Source organism: Styela clava, chromosome 11, assembly GCF_964204865.1.
Source record: "Styela clava chromosome 11, kaStyClav1.hap1.2, whole genome shotgun sequence".
Taxonomy (NCBI): Eukaryota; Metazoa; Chordata; class Ascidiacea; order Stolidobranchia; family Styelidae; genus Styela; species Styela clava.
This window is the reverse complement of record NC_135260.1, coordinates 6,056,000-6,071,858: the sequence shown is the minus strand read 5'-3', so window position 1 is coordinate 6,071,858 and position 15,859 is coordinate 6,056,000. Positions and strand designations below refer to the sequence as shown.

Here is a 15,859-nt window from a genome sequence, read left to right as displayed (position 1 = left end):
ATGTGCGGGCTCGAATAAAAGATTTCTCCATCTGACGGAATCATAACTATTACAAATATGAGTACAAACCTTCACATGGTACAAAGTTGTCCATGTTGAGTCCTTCATTGCCGGGACAAACATTGCAAAATGTTTTTCCCATTTCATTTTGAAAAGATCCAACGGGACATAGACGACATGGAGTGAATCCATCAATCGAAACGTATCCAGGTTTACAAAGTTCTGTATGAGAATGAGAATGTAAATGTGAAAACCAGCAATGCATTGTTGAAAAACTAGACGGTTGTAATTACGGAGCGCAATTTGGTTTGTTATTTTTAATATTGTTGTTTGAAGTGAGGTCAAGGCCAAAACTTATTATCAAAAGACAATGAAAATCACTACTTAGGCATATTACCATTAGGTTATAAAAAGTACGGACGTACAACAAGAGTTAGAAAAACGAACAAATTTTCTGATCACAATCTTAACTCGATCAACTTAATTTTGATGTAGCAACTAATCAACCATGGAACGTTTTATTAGCAGTACAATCTACCCCATTTTTTTATCAAACAAGCATACCAACAATCCACACTGTGATTTACTAGAACTGAAAAAAAGGAATCGGGACTTTTGTGACAAAACAATAGCCACTATTTATTTCATGCCATGACCTAACTTAAGTAACATAGCTGATAAGTAGGTAATGAAAATCATAAAACAGGTAGATACCTCCACAATCATCAGCAGAGTTAGAAGCTCGACCAACGGTGCCTGTTCCAGTCGGACATTTTCCGCAAGATGTCGCACCATAGAAATCAACAAAGGTGTCTTTTGGGCAAGATTTACAAACTTCGATTCCAAATTCTGAGAAAAATCCAGGCTGACACAAATCTGAATAGAATAACGTGTGTTGATATTGAAATTTAAATGACTTAAGATTTTTGGCCACGTCTAGTTGATACTCTTGTTTCCTAATTATTGCTGACGGTGGATCAGATTCGAAGAAGTCAGACTATAATTAGTTAATTTGCTTGTGACAGAAATGCAACATACCTGAAAACCAGATTGAGAGAATCATAAATAATTTTTAATAAATTGTTTTTTTTTTTCAGTGCCTAGAACAGTGGCTCACAAACGATGGGGCACGCTACAAAGGGCGCATATCTCTACATATCTTTATTGGGTGCTCCCGAGGCGGACCAAGATGGCGGACATCGGAACGTAACATGGGTAACAGGTTAGGGTTAGGCGATAATTTTTTTCCAATTTTTCTTATTTTAGTCCTATTATCAGTTCGAATACTAGCCAAGAGCCTCCCGTAGTATTTATACCTAAAATTATGGCCTAACCCTAACCTAGTACACATATTACATTCCGATGTCCACCATCTTGGTTCGCATACTTCGGGAGCCCCCTTTATTGTTTAGAGATTGCAGAGCCTTGTTGTGCTTGTATCATTGTTAGATTATTGTAGATTATTGTTAGCTACTTTTTTAGGTGGACGCAAGACTTGAAAATTCATAAAAAGAGGGCGCGGCTTAAAAAGTTTGGGAACCACTGGCCGAGAGGGATATCAGATAAAACACATAAATATGACCAAACAACATTATGTTGTTAATCCAGTAATCAGTTGGTTGATAACGGTAGGTTATCTTTATTTTTGCGGTAAGAGTATGTATGTTTTATATAGCGCCAACATAGTGGATAACTGGAATAGTGGACACTGTGCTACACATGGTTACCAATACACCCGAAGAAAATTTTTTATTCATGTATTTTTAAATTCTATAGCACATGTCAAGTCGGGCCATATTTTCGTTTTTTTTTTTTTTTAAAATGAAAGGTTTCTATCTCTTCTTGATTTTTTCAATAACTGTTTGACTTTTTCATTGTATTTTAATTACTTTTAGACTTTATCACGGGTGTCGCCGCTTGATAACCAGTATTGGTTTCTTGCGACTCCTTTCACCCCAAGTTATCCGATTTTGTTTCTTTTTACATTCTGTATTCATTTAGTGTATTTCAGGTATAGTGAAAAAATAAACTACTGATTGCTGAAAAAATTACAGCGATCAAAGTATTCTACCTTTACAATCCGCGACATCTCTTGAATGTATCCCTTTCGTCATTGTACGTGTAGGACAGGGTTGGCAACTCAGCTGGGCTTCGTGATCTTGGTAAAATCCAATCGGACAACTGATACAATCAGCTGAAATGACGTCATAGTAGGTGCCAACGGGACAGTTGACTAAGAAAAGCAAAAACGTTCATAAGATAAGATAAAATACCTGGAAAGAGAGAATGAGAAATTTAGCTCAAATGCGGAGTGGAAATCTTCAAAAAAGTATTAAGTGGAACATCACATTAGTGGAGTCTCAACTTGAAAATAAATGGTTCTGAAGTGACCAGGAAATTCTCCATCGACAGTCGCGAAGCGCAAGAATTGTGTCAATTGAAGAAAGTCTCACTCTTTCTCCAAATATAGAATACCTATTTACCGCTTATTCAATGTTTATAATGATTATGGAAATACACAAAAGTTCAACCTTAAAAAGTATCTTTTAAGCTGAAATATAGAGCAACATAAAATTGCCTAGAAACTGGTGACTACATCGTTATAAAACCAGTATACAAAACGCAGTATTGCGTGCAACAACGACGTAACGGCATAGTTTACGTTACGTTTAAACCATCTGTCATCAACTTACCACAAAACGCACGACTCTTCTGTATAGTACCGATTGGACATAAGAGTTCGTCTTGTGTTGCAGCGTAAGTACCGTCCTGATATGTTAAATATTCGCTGATAGTTGTGTTGATGACGTTTATCGACAATGTTCTGAAAATAAAATTTCAATTTTCGCAAAATTTCGCATTCTCTCAACTTTTCGAGTTAAATTTTAAAGTGTATCTATATGCATGCACGCAAGGATGCTGTGGCAAGAATAAAGTTGACTATACTATATATTTGAAAGTCTTGCTGCACACTTGAAATAATAATCTTTTTATTGGCTGTTATATTTTAAGGTCGGCAAATAACATGATGATAATTGATAAGATTCTAGCTCATCAAAAACGTTATAGATTTCCATGCACCAGTGTCTGCTTTTCTGTCTCCTTGTTCGGGGCAAAAGTGTATATTACCCAATGAATGTTCCCCGAACCCTGACTCGAAAAAAATTATTTCTGTATATACTCCACATTTAAGAAAATTTCCATGCTCGGTCTGACAGCTAGGCCTTGTTTTTCTAAGCGTTTTTAAGACTAATTTTTGATTTATGCAAATAAACTAAAACTTCTTGGAAGAAAAATGAATATTGAGTTATTTTTGGTATCACAACTAAATTGAAAAATTGTAGCGAAACCACGAAACAACAAGTTCATGTTCACAGTCATGCCTGAAAATTTGCCTAGGTGACAAAGCCCTCCGTTGCTAAAATTTCAATTGTTATTTCACCGTTGACATCTTACTGATTAGCAAGTGTTACGGAAGTGAAAAAGGAAGTGGATGTTCGAGAAAACATTTTTTGAAAGAATTCCAAAGGATTACACATATTAGTTAACTTCTAGAGTTTTCATATTTCAAAATTACCTTGCTTTATTCTCAAATTCAGTGACTGTATCCAAGTTCCGAATAAATTCAACCATTCGTCCATGTCGCATCCGGTCATCTTCAATTGTTCTACCTTCCAGAGTAACATCCCCTGGTGATTATGGATAAAGCATATGTAATATTCCGACTCAATTACTCTAATGTTAACTTGCGTGAGTTTCAACATTTTTCAACGCAATTTGCTGAAGAAAGAAGGATCGCCACTGCCCCATCGATAGACATATATCAATGTCTCAAAAATGTCGTGCCCCACTTATCCACCAACTGTCCCACTTGTCCAGATTGTTCACATTTGTTCCATATGCCATATTTACCCTCAAACTTGTACCACTGTTCTGAGTTTTTCTAGGCTGGGAGGAAATAATGCTTAGAAAAAATTTTGCGACAAGTGGAACAGTTGTTGGGCATGTTGGCAAGTGTTGACAGGTGTGGGACAATTGTGGGATAAGTGGGAAGTGGGATAAGTTTCTATATAATATATATATTGTCTATTAATAATTAGTCGTTTGGTAATTATTTGCCCAATAAAATAAGAATTTGGGCATCACTGACTTTTGATATGATTTTCAAATAAAATTGTATTATTGTCATATTTTTGCAGAATATTCAAACTTGTTTAATGTGTCTTGCTGCACACGAACACAAATATATTTCTGTAACGTTTCGTCTGACCGAGGTCAGACTTCTTCAGACAAGCATTTTACAACTGTGACAAGAAACGCAATTGCATGCATATAAGTATTGGTTCCAAATGTTGGGTCTGTTTGCAATAGAAAGATATAAATAAAATTGGGACAGTGCCAGCACAATAATAAAGATAAATTTGATTTAAAATCAATAGATATCCCACAGTTTAGTGAGTGACAATTAAAAAGAAAATTAATTAAACAAATTTATGCTGTCATCCCGTAACTCCAACTGTGGTGTCGCCCAAGTTCATTTAAGGGTTATGGCTACAATGTAAGGAAATGACTCAAACCGCGAAATAGAAATCAAGTGTAAGTGACAATGAAATGTAATGTTCAAATTAGCATAAATTGTGAATTTATCCAACTCTTAAATTCATCCCTAGAGTTTCTAATGTTTTTAATTTTGGTAATAACATAGTTTTTCTATTCCGATTACCAAAAAGTCGATTCCGATTACTAAAAGAAAAACTATATCGACATCAAGTATATTTATCTGAAGAAGTCTGACCTCGGTCAGACGGAACGTTACAAAAATATATTTGTGTTCGTGTGCAGCAAGACTCTTGAATTAAATAGAATAGCCATTCACACTCTTTCTACAGCATCTTTGCGTAATACGCATACGGATCCACCTGTACAAAGGCATATTGCGCAAGGAAAGGTAGTTAGTTTCGCGCAACCTCAACTGTTAATTGTATATATGTACTCAAGTTTTAAAATGTATCAAAAACCTTTCTAACCTCTGATAGTTAGGGTAACTTCAAGTCTCGAAAGCGACGGAATTTTCTCAATTTTATCCAAGACATTCACTGGCACAATGTCGGACATGACTTCCTCAATAGCGCTTGTTACGTCATAATTGTTTTCGTCTTCATAATCCGGTACCCTTTCTCCACCGTAGTCAGATTCGCTCGGAGCCGATTCTGCTTCGAATAAGGTATCCAATGGTATAGCTTCACCGCCTTCATTTTCGACTGGATTATCAGCCCTGAATAAAAACGGTATTTTATTTTTACTTTTGGCTCGCCTCATTTATTATGTAGACGGACTTACCATATGTCAGTGCATCAGAGTCTATTTGGGGTAGAAAACCCAAGTTTGAATTGTGTAGGATAAGATAAGATTTACATGTTTTACCCGGGGCAAAGGGAAGTCGATAAGACAGCGAAGCATGGACTTGATGGCAAAGGAAGGCGTAACTGACCAGGGGTCACGTGAGCCACCCTGAGACGGCGAGGAGTACAGCAATCCTCTGGCACATAACTATCCCCACGTAGAATTCGAACCTGCCAACCCACGCAGGGTAATCAAAGGTGCGGTGGAGAACGTATTCCTAACTCTTAGCACGGTGCGCCACATCGTCGAGCATTCAATGTTACAGTGGTTCGCTGCACAGTTCACAGAAACATATAAAGTCACCACATTTTGATACAATTCCTATTTACACGTCGCAGGAATTTTGATTATATTACGTTAGTCCAGGGGTTCCCAAACCAGGGGTTGCGACCCCAAATTGAGTCGGAGTGATAAGTGGGCAGGGTCGCAAACAGGTCATGGGGTCGATGAAGTCGCTGAGGTATGGTAGAGGATGGGATATACAACACATCTAAGATTTGACAAACCATGTTAAATTTAGCAGTTTGTACCATGGCTTACTGTAAAACAGGTCCATAGGCATCGCTCTATTTATATGCTTATGCTATAGAAAATGTAGGTGCTTATTGTGATGTCACTGTTTGGTTTTAGCTTATTTTACTTAATACCACCACATGATCAAACTCAAAAGTCCAGTAAAAGAAACTCTAAAATTTCATGGAAAATATATATATTAACCTGGGGTCGCACTGAACACTTGAAAGTTGTTTTTGGAGTCTTTCTGAAAAAAGCTTGGGAACCCCTGCGTTAGTCATTGAATCTAGATGTCCACAAATTTGAACATAGACCTCATATTTTTATATGTTTTAATGATCTTACCCATATCCATTCACATCATCACCATATGGGTAATCTTCACTTGCGTAATCGTCTTCACTATATGCTTCGCTATAATCGGCTTCTCTGCATATAAAGGAAAGAGGGTTATGATTAGTGTTTAAAAATTTCAAGAACGGGTTCTCTTTTGTATCGAACTCACTAACAACAGGTTCCATCATTTCTGGGAACCATGACGAATTTACGACTCTATAACGATACAAAAAAAGTATGCTAAAGAGAGGAGAGTTATAGGCAATGATAGGTTCAAAAAAATGCAACGGGTTATCTTATGTATCGAACTCACTAATGAAACTAGATTCAAATGATGGCGTAGGAGTGAAAGCGTTGGATTTAGCTTTGTCGATATTGTATATTGAAAACCTCGGTTTCAAACCCCATAACCATCAAATGACCTACGGTGTTAACAATTGGGTATAGGCCTGCCGAAGCAGAAAAATTCCTGTCCTTTCAAACTAAAGTACCTCCTGCGTAGCAGTAGATGACATCAAACACCAAACCGAATTACTCGTTTGTTAGACTGAATCTTACCGTTTAGATCTTCGAAGTTTTCTGATGTGATCTTCATGTAGTCTGGGATTATTTCCTGTTGATCGTTTGCGCCGTCGATCTAAATGTTTACAAAAATTTTGAGGAATTTGAGAGATTGTGATTAGAATGGAAACACAGGCTACACATCATGTTTCGAGTAATTAAGTGAATTTTACCAAACAAACGTTGTATCTTACTATGACTTACGTTACATACAATGTCAGTACAATAAAATAACTGACGGTATACCTACAGAATTGTGACTACACCTGGAGATGTTATCATATCATTCAACTTTACAACTACAAATTACCATACGAAATCCGCTGCATATATGGTGGACTAATAGCCCTTTCTATTTAAATGACTATGAGGAACATATCCAAGCTCGCGACCCTGGCAATTCAAATAGGTGCTGTTAAAACTGGTGAACTTTAGTTCCATTATCTTTGAGCGCACGTACATTTGTAAATGTCCATGGGTGCAAATGTTTATATGTGCAAATGTCCGCGGGTGCAATCTCTATGTGGGTGTTGAACTCAATGATTGGAAATGTCTGTGGATGCAAATGTATAGGGGTGAAAATGTGCTGTCATCGGTGGGCTAGTCTGGCAGAATGCCTTGTGCATACGCAATGTGCGACAAAGCAGATAAGTTTGGGCTGATATATAGAGCCTCCTAGCCGTCAGGGTTCTCCAGTGAAATTGGGTAAAACGCATAATATTAGGGTGACAGAATAAGTCAAAAATTTCATCCAGGTCTGTTCAGTCGTCTGGACACTACAGCTGGGCAAACAGACCGACAGACAGACAGAACGACTGAGAATAAAGGTCTCCTTATAGCGGGGATTCTATTAATATAAGTATTTTGAGCAGTAGCTTGTCAGCAAATGTTTCTATCTTAAAGTACTGACATTTTGATTGGTCCATTAGTTGCGAAGAAAAAAAAATGTTTTCCACCAACAACAACAATCCATCCATTCAGCCCTTTTTGGGCGATCAAGAAGTGTGTGTACCAATATGGAGGTAAATAATTTTGTTCGCCTATTTTACATCAAGTTGTGTTAAGGGACTGGAACCTATGGGCAGGAGGTATATTCACTTGGCTAACACAGACAGTCCCCGAATTCGTAAAAGAGCTGAAATAAGGAAAATCGGAATATATTATGGCCTATCCCTATGCACATTACGGGAGTACCCCTCTGTGACCAAAAAGTAAAACCACTTATAAAAAAAATAATGTCATGTTATGCTAGGCCGTAATACCTTCATTGCCGTCACCAAAAGATCCATAATAATTGTAGTAATAACTGTCATCTCCTCCCTCATAATCATCAGCCTCGACTTTTGTTTTGTCTTCTATTTGTATGCATTTCACTATCACATCAACCAGAGTACATCTTAACCATGGGTGGGTAGAGGTTGCGCACCACTTTGCCACCTGTTTACAAAAAAGGATAGTAATCACAGAAAAAAAAATGGTGAACTAAAAATAGAGTCCAAATCCCTAAACTGCCAGAAGTACTTTTTGATTCAAAACTCTGACACCACACTTTTACACAATTTTTTTTATTCTGAAACGCTTTGTTTGACAAAAGTCAGTCTTCCTCGGACAAGCTAAATTAAGTTGTGAAAAATAAATTTGAAAACGTGAGAAAGTGTGATGCAAGAATTTTAAATATTGTGGATTTTGATTCTTGCTTTGTTATTCTTACAGAGTATACATACCCGCTGACACGTTAGTGAAGAAAAAATGGGAGTAGTTAAGAAAATATTACCGTAATCAACCGTTTTTGAAATAACATTATTAGAAATGATTTGTATCTCTTTTTCTACTTTCACAATGTTTCTATATTAGTGCCAGGATTACACGGAACAAGCTTGGGGTATCCGTGAAAGTTTTTGGTTTTTAGTGGATTTTTTCAATTGTGTGTTCAATTTACCAATGCATATTAGTGTTAAACAGCCATTAAGAACAAAACAGTAGTCGCCTGAATAGCATTCATGTGTGAATATAAGAACCGCATTGAGCAACTGTATGATTTAAGACGTTTTGAGGGAAAGGCCCAAACCGAAGTACTCTATTATCATTAGTACTTGCACTTGTGCGTTATTCAGAATAATTCTATTCTTGGCTCACCCTGTCAGTGTAGATTTCCAGGAATAATTGTCGCACTGATTCAATAAAAACGCTGTCATTGCAATGTGTCATAGTCTCCATGGCGTAGATTACTTGATAATCTTTCAATATCCGACTTGAATACTTTTGTCCTTGAAAACGAGAAAATTCGGAGTGAAACAAGAAAAATCCACTTCAAAAGTATAAATATATTTATATATATAATAGAAAAGCAGAAAAAGGTCAGATGAGATCACGAATAAATGTTATAGGTTAAATTGGAACGATATCCCACAACGCAACCTTTAAAACGCTACACGAGCTTGGACTTCAGGTTAAGACACTGCCCTAAAGTGCACGGACGACATTTTGAGCATTTGTGAGTGTAATATCCCATATGATTTCAAAAAAAACTTTGTAAAAGGTATTCTTTGTAAAAACAAAAAGCTGTTTGACAAATTTTCTGTTCTTTGATGAACGTCGGAGGCTGACATAAAATTAAATTATATTATTCGTATTGTTCAAATAATTCAACTGCCAAAGAGAAATACGGTCCTTACTTGAGCAATCCATTGGTATTTTACTCGTCGGCATCCACTCACTAAGCTCCTCGTCACACGTAAATGTTGGGTTGTCGTATTCTACCCCGAATGGCATTGCAAAACCATACCTGTAAAAATAGTTTAACGACTTGAATTATAGTCAATTACAATGGTAAATTCTAAGCAAGTTATACATGGTGAAATATTGGAATCAGTGGTCTTCCCAAAATTTTGTTAAGGAATACAATAATTGACAAATTTGTAACGTCACAATATGGTGTCATATTTTTTTCACACCGTGAAAATCAATTGTTACGTCATTTTGGAAATTTCGGATGTGTTGATGTATGACATTTATACGTGAAATGTAAAATTAGACAAGCAATCACAAGGGAATGGGGGAGGGCGTATAAAAATCTAAAAAAGCCTATTTTCTGCTAATTGTATCCCGACACTCGATTTACGTTGAAGATATACGTCCTTTATACATAAATAAATAACTTCTGAGCAGTCTTAAACTTACCTTTCTGAATCGCAATGCATTGCACATTGTGTTGCTTCTCTTCTTAATTGACATTCAACGTATCCATGTCTAGGATTCTCAAGTCTTGGGCACGTGTTATCTAAATGAAAAAATGAACAAATTTCCGCACTTACTCGCTTTTTAGGTCGATTTTTGTATAAAATGCTTGCAAATATGTGTTGAAGGTCCATGACTTTGCTTTAAACCAGGGGTCTGCAAACTTGTGAGCATAAACTAAGGCTAAATGAAACGAAAGCAATCAATTAACTGGAACTACACAGAAACACTCTCTGTTTCTTAGGGACGCATAATGTGAACTGTGCCAATGTACCACTCGCGTCATTACTCAAACGACGATGGTGTTCTTGATACTTTTGAATGGTACAATGTAATAATTATATTATTTAGACCTGATTGATCTATTAAACTTATCCTTACAACTTAATCATATTTAAGTAGGGTTTGTTCAAAAATGCCTGCATGTTTTCAATTTTAAATTTTACCTTGAACGATGATATCAATCACACATTTCCTTTCATTCTCTGCTTCATCCGTTGCCAGATATTCAACCTTTGTGACACCGAGTGGAAATGTACCGAAGGTTTGACTACTCATTATTGTAACTTTTCCTGTATTATATATGGAGTATATTCGAGAGTGAAATAACAAATATAGTATAGGGTAAAAATGTCCATAAACATAACCAATCTGAGTTATCGTGGTAAAAAAAAATTAAACAATTTCCAATGCAATACCAGGAGTGAAATATATTCATTTGGGATAAAGAAATAGCAATGCTCATATACACGGACACGAAGGTTGTGCGTCATTACCGTTACGGTAAGTCATGAGAGCACCAGTTTACTGTAAAGATTGGCTGACAAGAGGTACTGATTGAAAATGTGTTTCCCTTCAATTTAAATAAATAGCAAAAATTAAGATAAAATATATAGTTCCATACGAGCAAGGGCGTGTTGAACATTACTGATGGAGGGTGAACAAATTATGGACGTATTTATACAGAGAATAATTAAACCAAAGGTTAAGTAAGAGTGAAATGTTTGTATTATTATTATTTAAATCATCAAAATCAACAACAAACTCCCTCATATAACGTGCTGTCCGGGGCGGGACACCTATGCCCACCTCTAGATAGACAAGTCCCTTCATACGAGACAGAGGAAATTTGAAAAAAATCGAAGTAATAAAACTGATAGCTTTCAGTGACTTCTTTCACTTTTAAGTACTAATTTCAAGTGGAAGAAAGCGTTATTTCTTCACAACAACAACAGGGAAAACCCTAAAGGCGACAACAAGAATTCAGAAACACAATCCTTATGTACACTTAGTATGCAATAACGGTACTAATAATAAAAAATAAAAATATGAAAAATTGAAGATTAAAAACGGCAAGACGTACAAATACGCTGCGGAATTTATTAGTATAATTAATTAGTATAATTAATTCACGCATTATGGTCCGGAAATGGGGATTCTTTTACACTCACTATAAAAATACAGTACCTGAATTATCAGAAAACGTTGGTTCTTTCCATTTAGCATGACGTACTTCTGTGTCTCCAGGATTTATTACAAATGGTTGTGGCCCTCTGCAGTTGTCTATCATTGGTGGCTCAAGATCTGGAAATAAAAAATGGTCGCTCATTTCGTTTCCAAAATTTTGCAAATCGGAATAGCAAATTTCGAATTTTCAATTAAGAAACTCAATTACTTTGTAATAGTAATGAGGCAATATACACACTTGGCGTGGCGTAATTAGGTGAAGTGGGGCCTTTTAACCCTCGAACCATATTTCAGCAAACTGGTTTTATGACGTCACATTTGCCTTTTGCGTTATGTTTTTTTGACGTCAAGATTTGGTAGTACCTTATCATTGTCATATGGAAAAGGAAATTACTCTCTATACATGTTGGTACGAAGTATTCATAAATTAGGATCCATACCTCTTACGGTCACTGTAAACTGGCATTCTGTTGAAAGTCCGGAAGAATCTGTAGCGACGTAAGTTAGACTGTGAACACCGATTCGCACTGATACGGGAAATGTCCAGTTAGGAGTGACAGATACCTGAATGTATGAATTAAACAAGTTTTCAATGATTTTGATCTTCTTCGTTATCGGCAAAACCATCCTCAAACCTACGGTTGCATTACCAGCGTACGGGGTTTAATTAGTCTATGTTTAATGCTTATTTTTTCTTGTGGAACTTCAATGTAAAAATTAATATACCCAACGGACTTTATGACGTATTGAAGTAAAAGAATATTGGAATTCGACCGTCAGTATCATTGAATAGCACAAAAAAAGTATGAGGTGATACAGATAATTGCACTCGATTGCCATGTAACAGAGTGATCGCATTCAAGAACAAAAAAATCATTAAAAATCATTTGAAAGCTACCTCTCCGGAATTATCTTCCGCGAGTGGAAGTTGCCACGTCACATCAGAGTAAGGTTTCCGTATATTTGTTGTTGCAGTGACATCTGGCGGACACGAAATTGTTGGCGGTAACGTATCTAAAATGATTTTAGGTTCGATTGAGTCTTTCCGTTTATTTGTTGAGGCATATAAAGAATACATGCAGAATACTGAATGCACTAACTTATATCTTATATAAAGTATGATTAATATTTGTTCTGCACGAAATGCATTTAATGCGAAGTGCTTATGATATGATAAAAATGATAAAAAAAAAAACTAAATCCCTCACCGTTACAAATCACTAAATCTTCGTTGATGATATTTGGAAACCAACGTCCGTTTTCAGCACAAGTTACAGTTTGTGGAACAACTAAATCATATCCTTTGTCAAGGCAGTAGAACGAGCATTCATCTCCGTATTTTGACTTTGTTTCATGATCACAATCTCCACTAAACATTCCATGCTGTATTTCGGGAATTGCTGGGCAGGTGATTTCTAGAAATATATTAAACAATGTAATATAGTGTGATAAAAAGATAATTTCAAAACTCGATTCACAGATATTGAAAAAGTTCAAGAATGAACACCAAGCAAAAAGTCACATTAGCACACAGAAGAAAAGAAAATCAGAATTGATTCTTGAAATATATATTTCCCGGGCGGAGAAGAAGCCAGTAATAATTTGAAAATGGTCACGCAAATTAATCTAGAAATTGAGTAATAAATTAAAAATAGAAACGTACTTAAAAAAAGTAAAGATAAACAAAAATCACCGCAGTTGGATGAATAATTTGTGAATGTGAAAAAAGGATCTTAATTTAAGTTTAAGGTTGAATTCCTCAGATTTTAAGTGTCAGTGATTGAGTCGATTAAGTTGATTTTAATCTAGCATTTGAGTGGTGCATAAAACGAATTAATATTAATCTTCAATTAGGTGTTATACAAAAAGACAGAGATGGAAAAGCTCGAGCCTCTAACAGGACTCCAGTCTTCTTTTTCAAAAACTAGAATCTGGAGAATGCAGTGTCTTGACTCAGCTTGGGACTTAAATTCAAATTTTGCTGGTACTCAATACGTACGAAATGATACGTTCGTTAATGGACTTGGCGACTTTGTATTTAGCAAATTTTACCAACGAATATAAATAGATATACAACCAATATATTAGAAACAAGTGACTTGTGTCATTGTACAAGTCTAGATTCAGATCAAGTCGCTTCCAAAGTGCCAAATCGAGTCGATTTGTTTCAAACGTTTCATATTTAGCTCAAGTGCTGTTTAATCTTGTTTAGTCTTGTTCAACCAGATTGTCACCTCAACTTGAATTAAGAAGTTCGTGTCACAGTAGTAACTGACCTTTACAATACGCCTCCCTTCCTGTCCAGTGTCGATCAGCTTCACATAACCTGCTTTCGGAACCTTGTAGAGAAAAACCTTCAATGCATTCAAATGTACAGACTGTTTTGTACGAGTTATCTTCACTTGTGCACGACATAGTCCCATGTTCAGGTAAAGACAATGGTGAACAATATCGAACTGAAAAACAATATACATTTTCACTTATTGGGTAAGTGATGGGATGGTTACATGGTCCCAAAAGTACCACGAACGTAAATTCGATATAAATCTATTTATACTTACGGACTACTTTTTATTACCTTGGCAATACGACATTTCTAATTCTTCTTCATTCAATGCACTCCAATATCCATCAGCTCCACATATAATCGTTTCCGTTCCTTGCAAATCGTAACCATGGTCACAAGATGTCGTGCAAGTTTGTTTATACCCGCCATCACAAGCAAGAAATCTGCCGTTATCAGGAGGAAAGATGCCTTCACATCGAATAGGCTCGCATACGTTGTTTTCCTGGAATAAATATAAATTTATGAATAATAAGAAAAGTAAATAAAAACATTTGATATTCTCGGAGTATGTAAATCAAGATGGCGGACAACGGTACGTAGTATGTGTGCCAGATTAGGGTTGGGCCATAATTTTAGGTGCAAATACTGAAGGAGTCACTTTGCTAATCCCCGAACTTGTAATAAAACTACGATTTAAAAAAATTGAAATAAAATTATGGCTTAACCCTAACCTGGCACACATACTAGGTTCCGGTGTCCGCCATCTTGGTTCACATACATCGGAAGTATCGCAGAAGGTTAGAATAGTCAACTGAATTGTTAGGACAAGTATGGGTGAAGTAAGACCAATGTTGGACAAGTGTGGGATAAGAGGAACAAAAGACATTCTTTTGAAAACTAAGGTACACACAAATGTAGATTGAAATGGGTCGCAGTCGGAGGGCAAGATCCCTAAAACCTAAAAATTAATGGTTTGCAACCTAGATCTGTTATTTATTCTTTTCCGTGTGTCGCACAAACTCACTACACAAAACACTACCATGCAACAATAAACGTGCGATTTACCGAATTAGCTTATTTTGCCCCAAATCCATGCTTTTCCCAAGGATGAAGTTTGGAGATTAATTAAATCTCGGGGCCAAGCATGTTTCTTCCTGCTATTCATAACATGCCCGGCGGTTTACAAAAGACTCAATAAAGTTATCCGTAATGTTTTGTTTAACTTTACTTCTTAAAATTGAAAGTCAATGACATAGCCCAAAATATTAAATAGAATAGGATTTACAGAAGAAGAAGAAAGTCAAAGGCTTAATCACGCGGCGAAACGCGCCTGTCGCCCGGTTAGTGGTTACTCGTTCGGTATAGAATTGGTCAGCCAGTTATTTGTTTACGAAAGCATGAACTTGATGGTGAAGCAGCCGCCCAGCGAGGAGTCCAGCAAATATTCCCCCATGGGATTCAAACCTGCAAACCCACGCAGGGTAATCAGAGGTGCGGTGGCGATCGTGATCTTAACGCTTTGCACGATGTGGAACAATCCATTTTTGTTTCACCCGTGTGTAAAATATTTGAACAACATCAAAGAATCCTACCTTATTAAATCCTTCAGTACACAGACATTGATCCAACGATGTTGAGGCTTCTGATGACGTCATCCGTGTATCGGGGCAAGGTAAGCAAGATTTTACACCACCGGGTACGGCTTCAGGTTTGTAAGTTCCTTCTGGACAGGCTAGGTATCAAATGAAGCAATATGGAATAGTAATAAAAAGGTTTCGTTACATTTGAACCCGCGTACATTTGAACCCGTAATTTTAAACCCACGACAATTGCACCTGCATACTATTGCACCTATGGAATTTTGATTTCTTTTTTACGGATATTTGAACCCATACTAACCCTAACCCATGGATTTTAGCACCCTCATTTAGATTGAGCCCGCGGATATACGGATGCGAATGTATGGGTTCAAATGTACGTGGGTTCAAATGTAAGGTCACCTATAATGAACCATACGGGTTGGGATGACTGTAGAAACACGACACAATTGTCCTA

General features: G+C 36.5%; 1 protein-coding gene across 2 annotated transcripts in view; it reads right to left on the bottom strand.

Moving 5' to 3' along the window:
• LOC120347382 (sushi, von Willebrand factor type A, EGF and pentraxin domain-containing protein 1-like) overlaps positions 1 to 15,859 on the bottom strand; it is a 136,397-nt gene that overhangs the window by 87,483 nt on the left and 33,055 nt on the right. For both annotated transcript variants that reach the window (XM_039417309.2, XM_078117588.1), the window contains exons 9-28: positions 15,397 to 15,536; positions 14,096 to 14,306; positions 13,794 to 13,973; positions 12,726 to 12,932; positions 12,416 to 12,531; positions 11,958 to 12,081; positions 11,518 to 11,634; positions 10,497 to 10,622; positions 9,994 to 10,093; positions 9,489 to 9,598; positions 8,950 to 9,080; positions 8,076 to 8,250; positions 6,811 to 6,889; positions 6,262 to 6,345; positions 5,028 to 5,275; positions 3,578 to 3,689; positions 2,694 to 2,824; positions 2,072 to 2,233; positions 715 to 876; positions 70 to 222 (exon numbers count right to left, since the gene is read on the bottom strand). In XM_039417309.2, the coding sequence (XP_039273243.2) occupies positions 70 to 222; positions 715 to 876; positions 2,072 to 2,233; positions 2,694 to 2,824; positions 3,578 to 3,689; positions 5,028 to 5,275; positions 6,262 to 6,345; positions 6,811 to 6,889; positions 8,076 to 8,250; positions 8,950 to 9,080; positions 9,489 to 9,598; positions 9,994 to 10,093; positions 10,497 to 10,622; positions 11,518 to 11,634; positions 11,958 to 12,081; positions 12,416 to 12,531; positions 12,726 to 12,932; positions 13,794 to 13,973; positions 14,096 to 14,306; positions 15,397 to 15,536 (2,868 nt within the window). The remainder of the gene's footprint in view (positions 1 to 69; positions 223 to 714; positions 877 to 2,071; positions 2,234 to 2,693; positions 2,825 to 3,577; positions 3,690 to 5,027; positions 5,276 to 6,261; positions 6,346 to 6,810; positions 6,890 to 8,075; positions 8,251 to 8,949; positions 9,081 to 9,488; positions 9,599 to 9,993; positions 10,094 to 10,496; positions 10,623 to 11,517; positions 11,635 to 11,957; positions 12,082 to 12,415; positions 12,532 to 12,725; positions 12,933 to 13,793; positions 13,974 to 14,095; positions 14,307 to 15,396; positions 15,537 to 15,859) is intronic.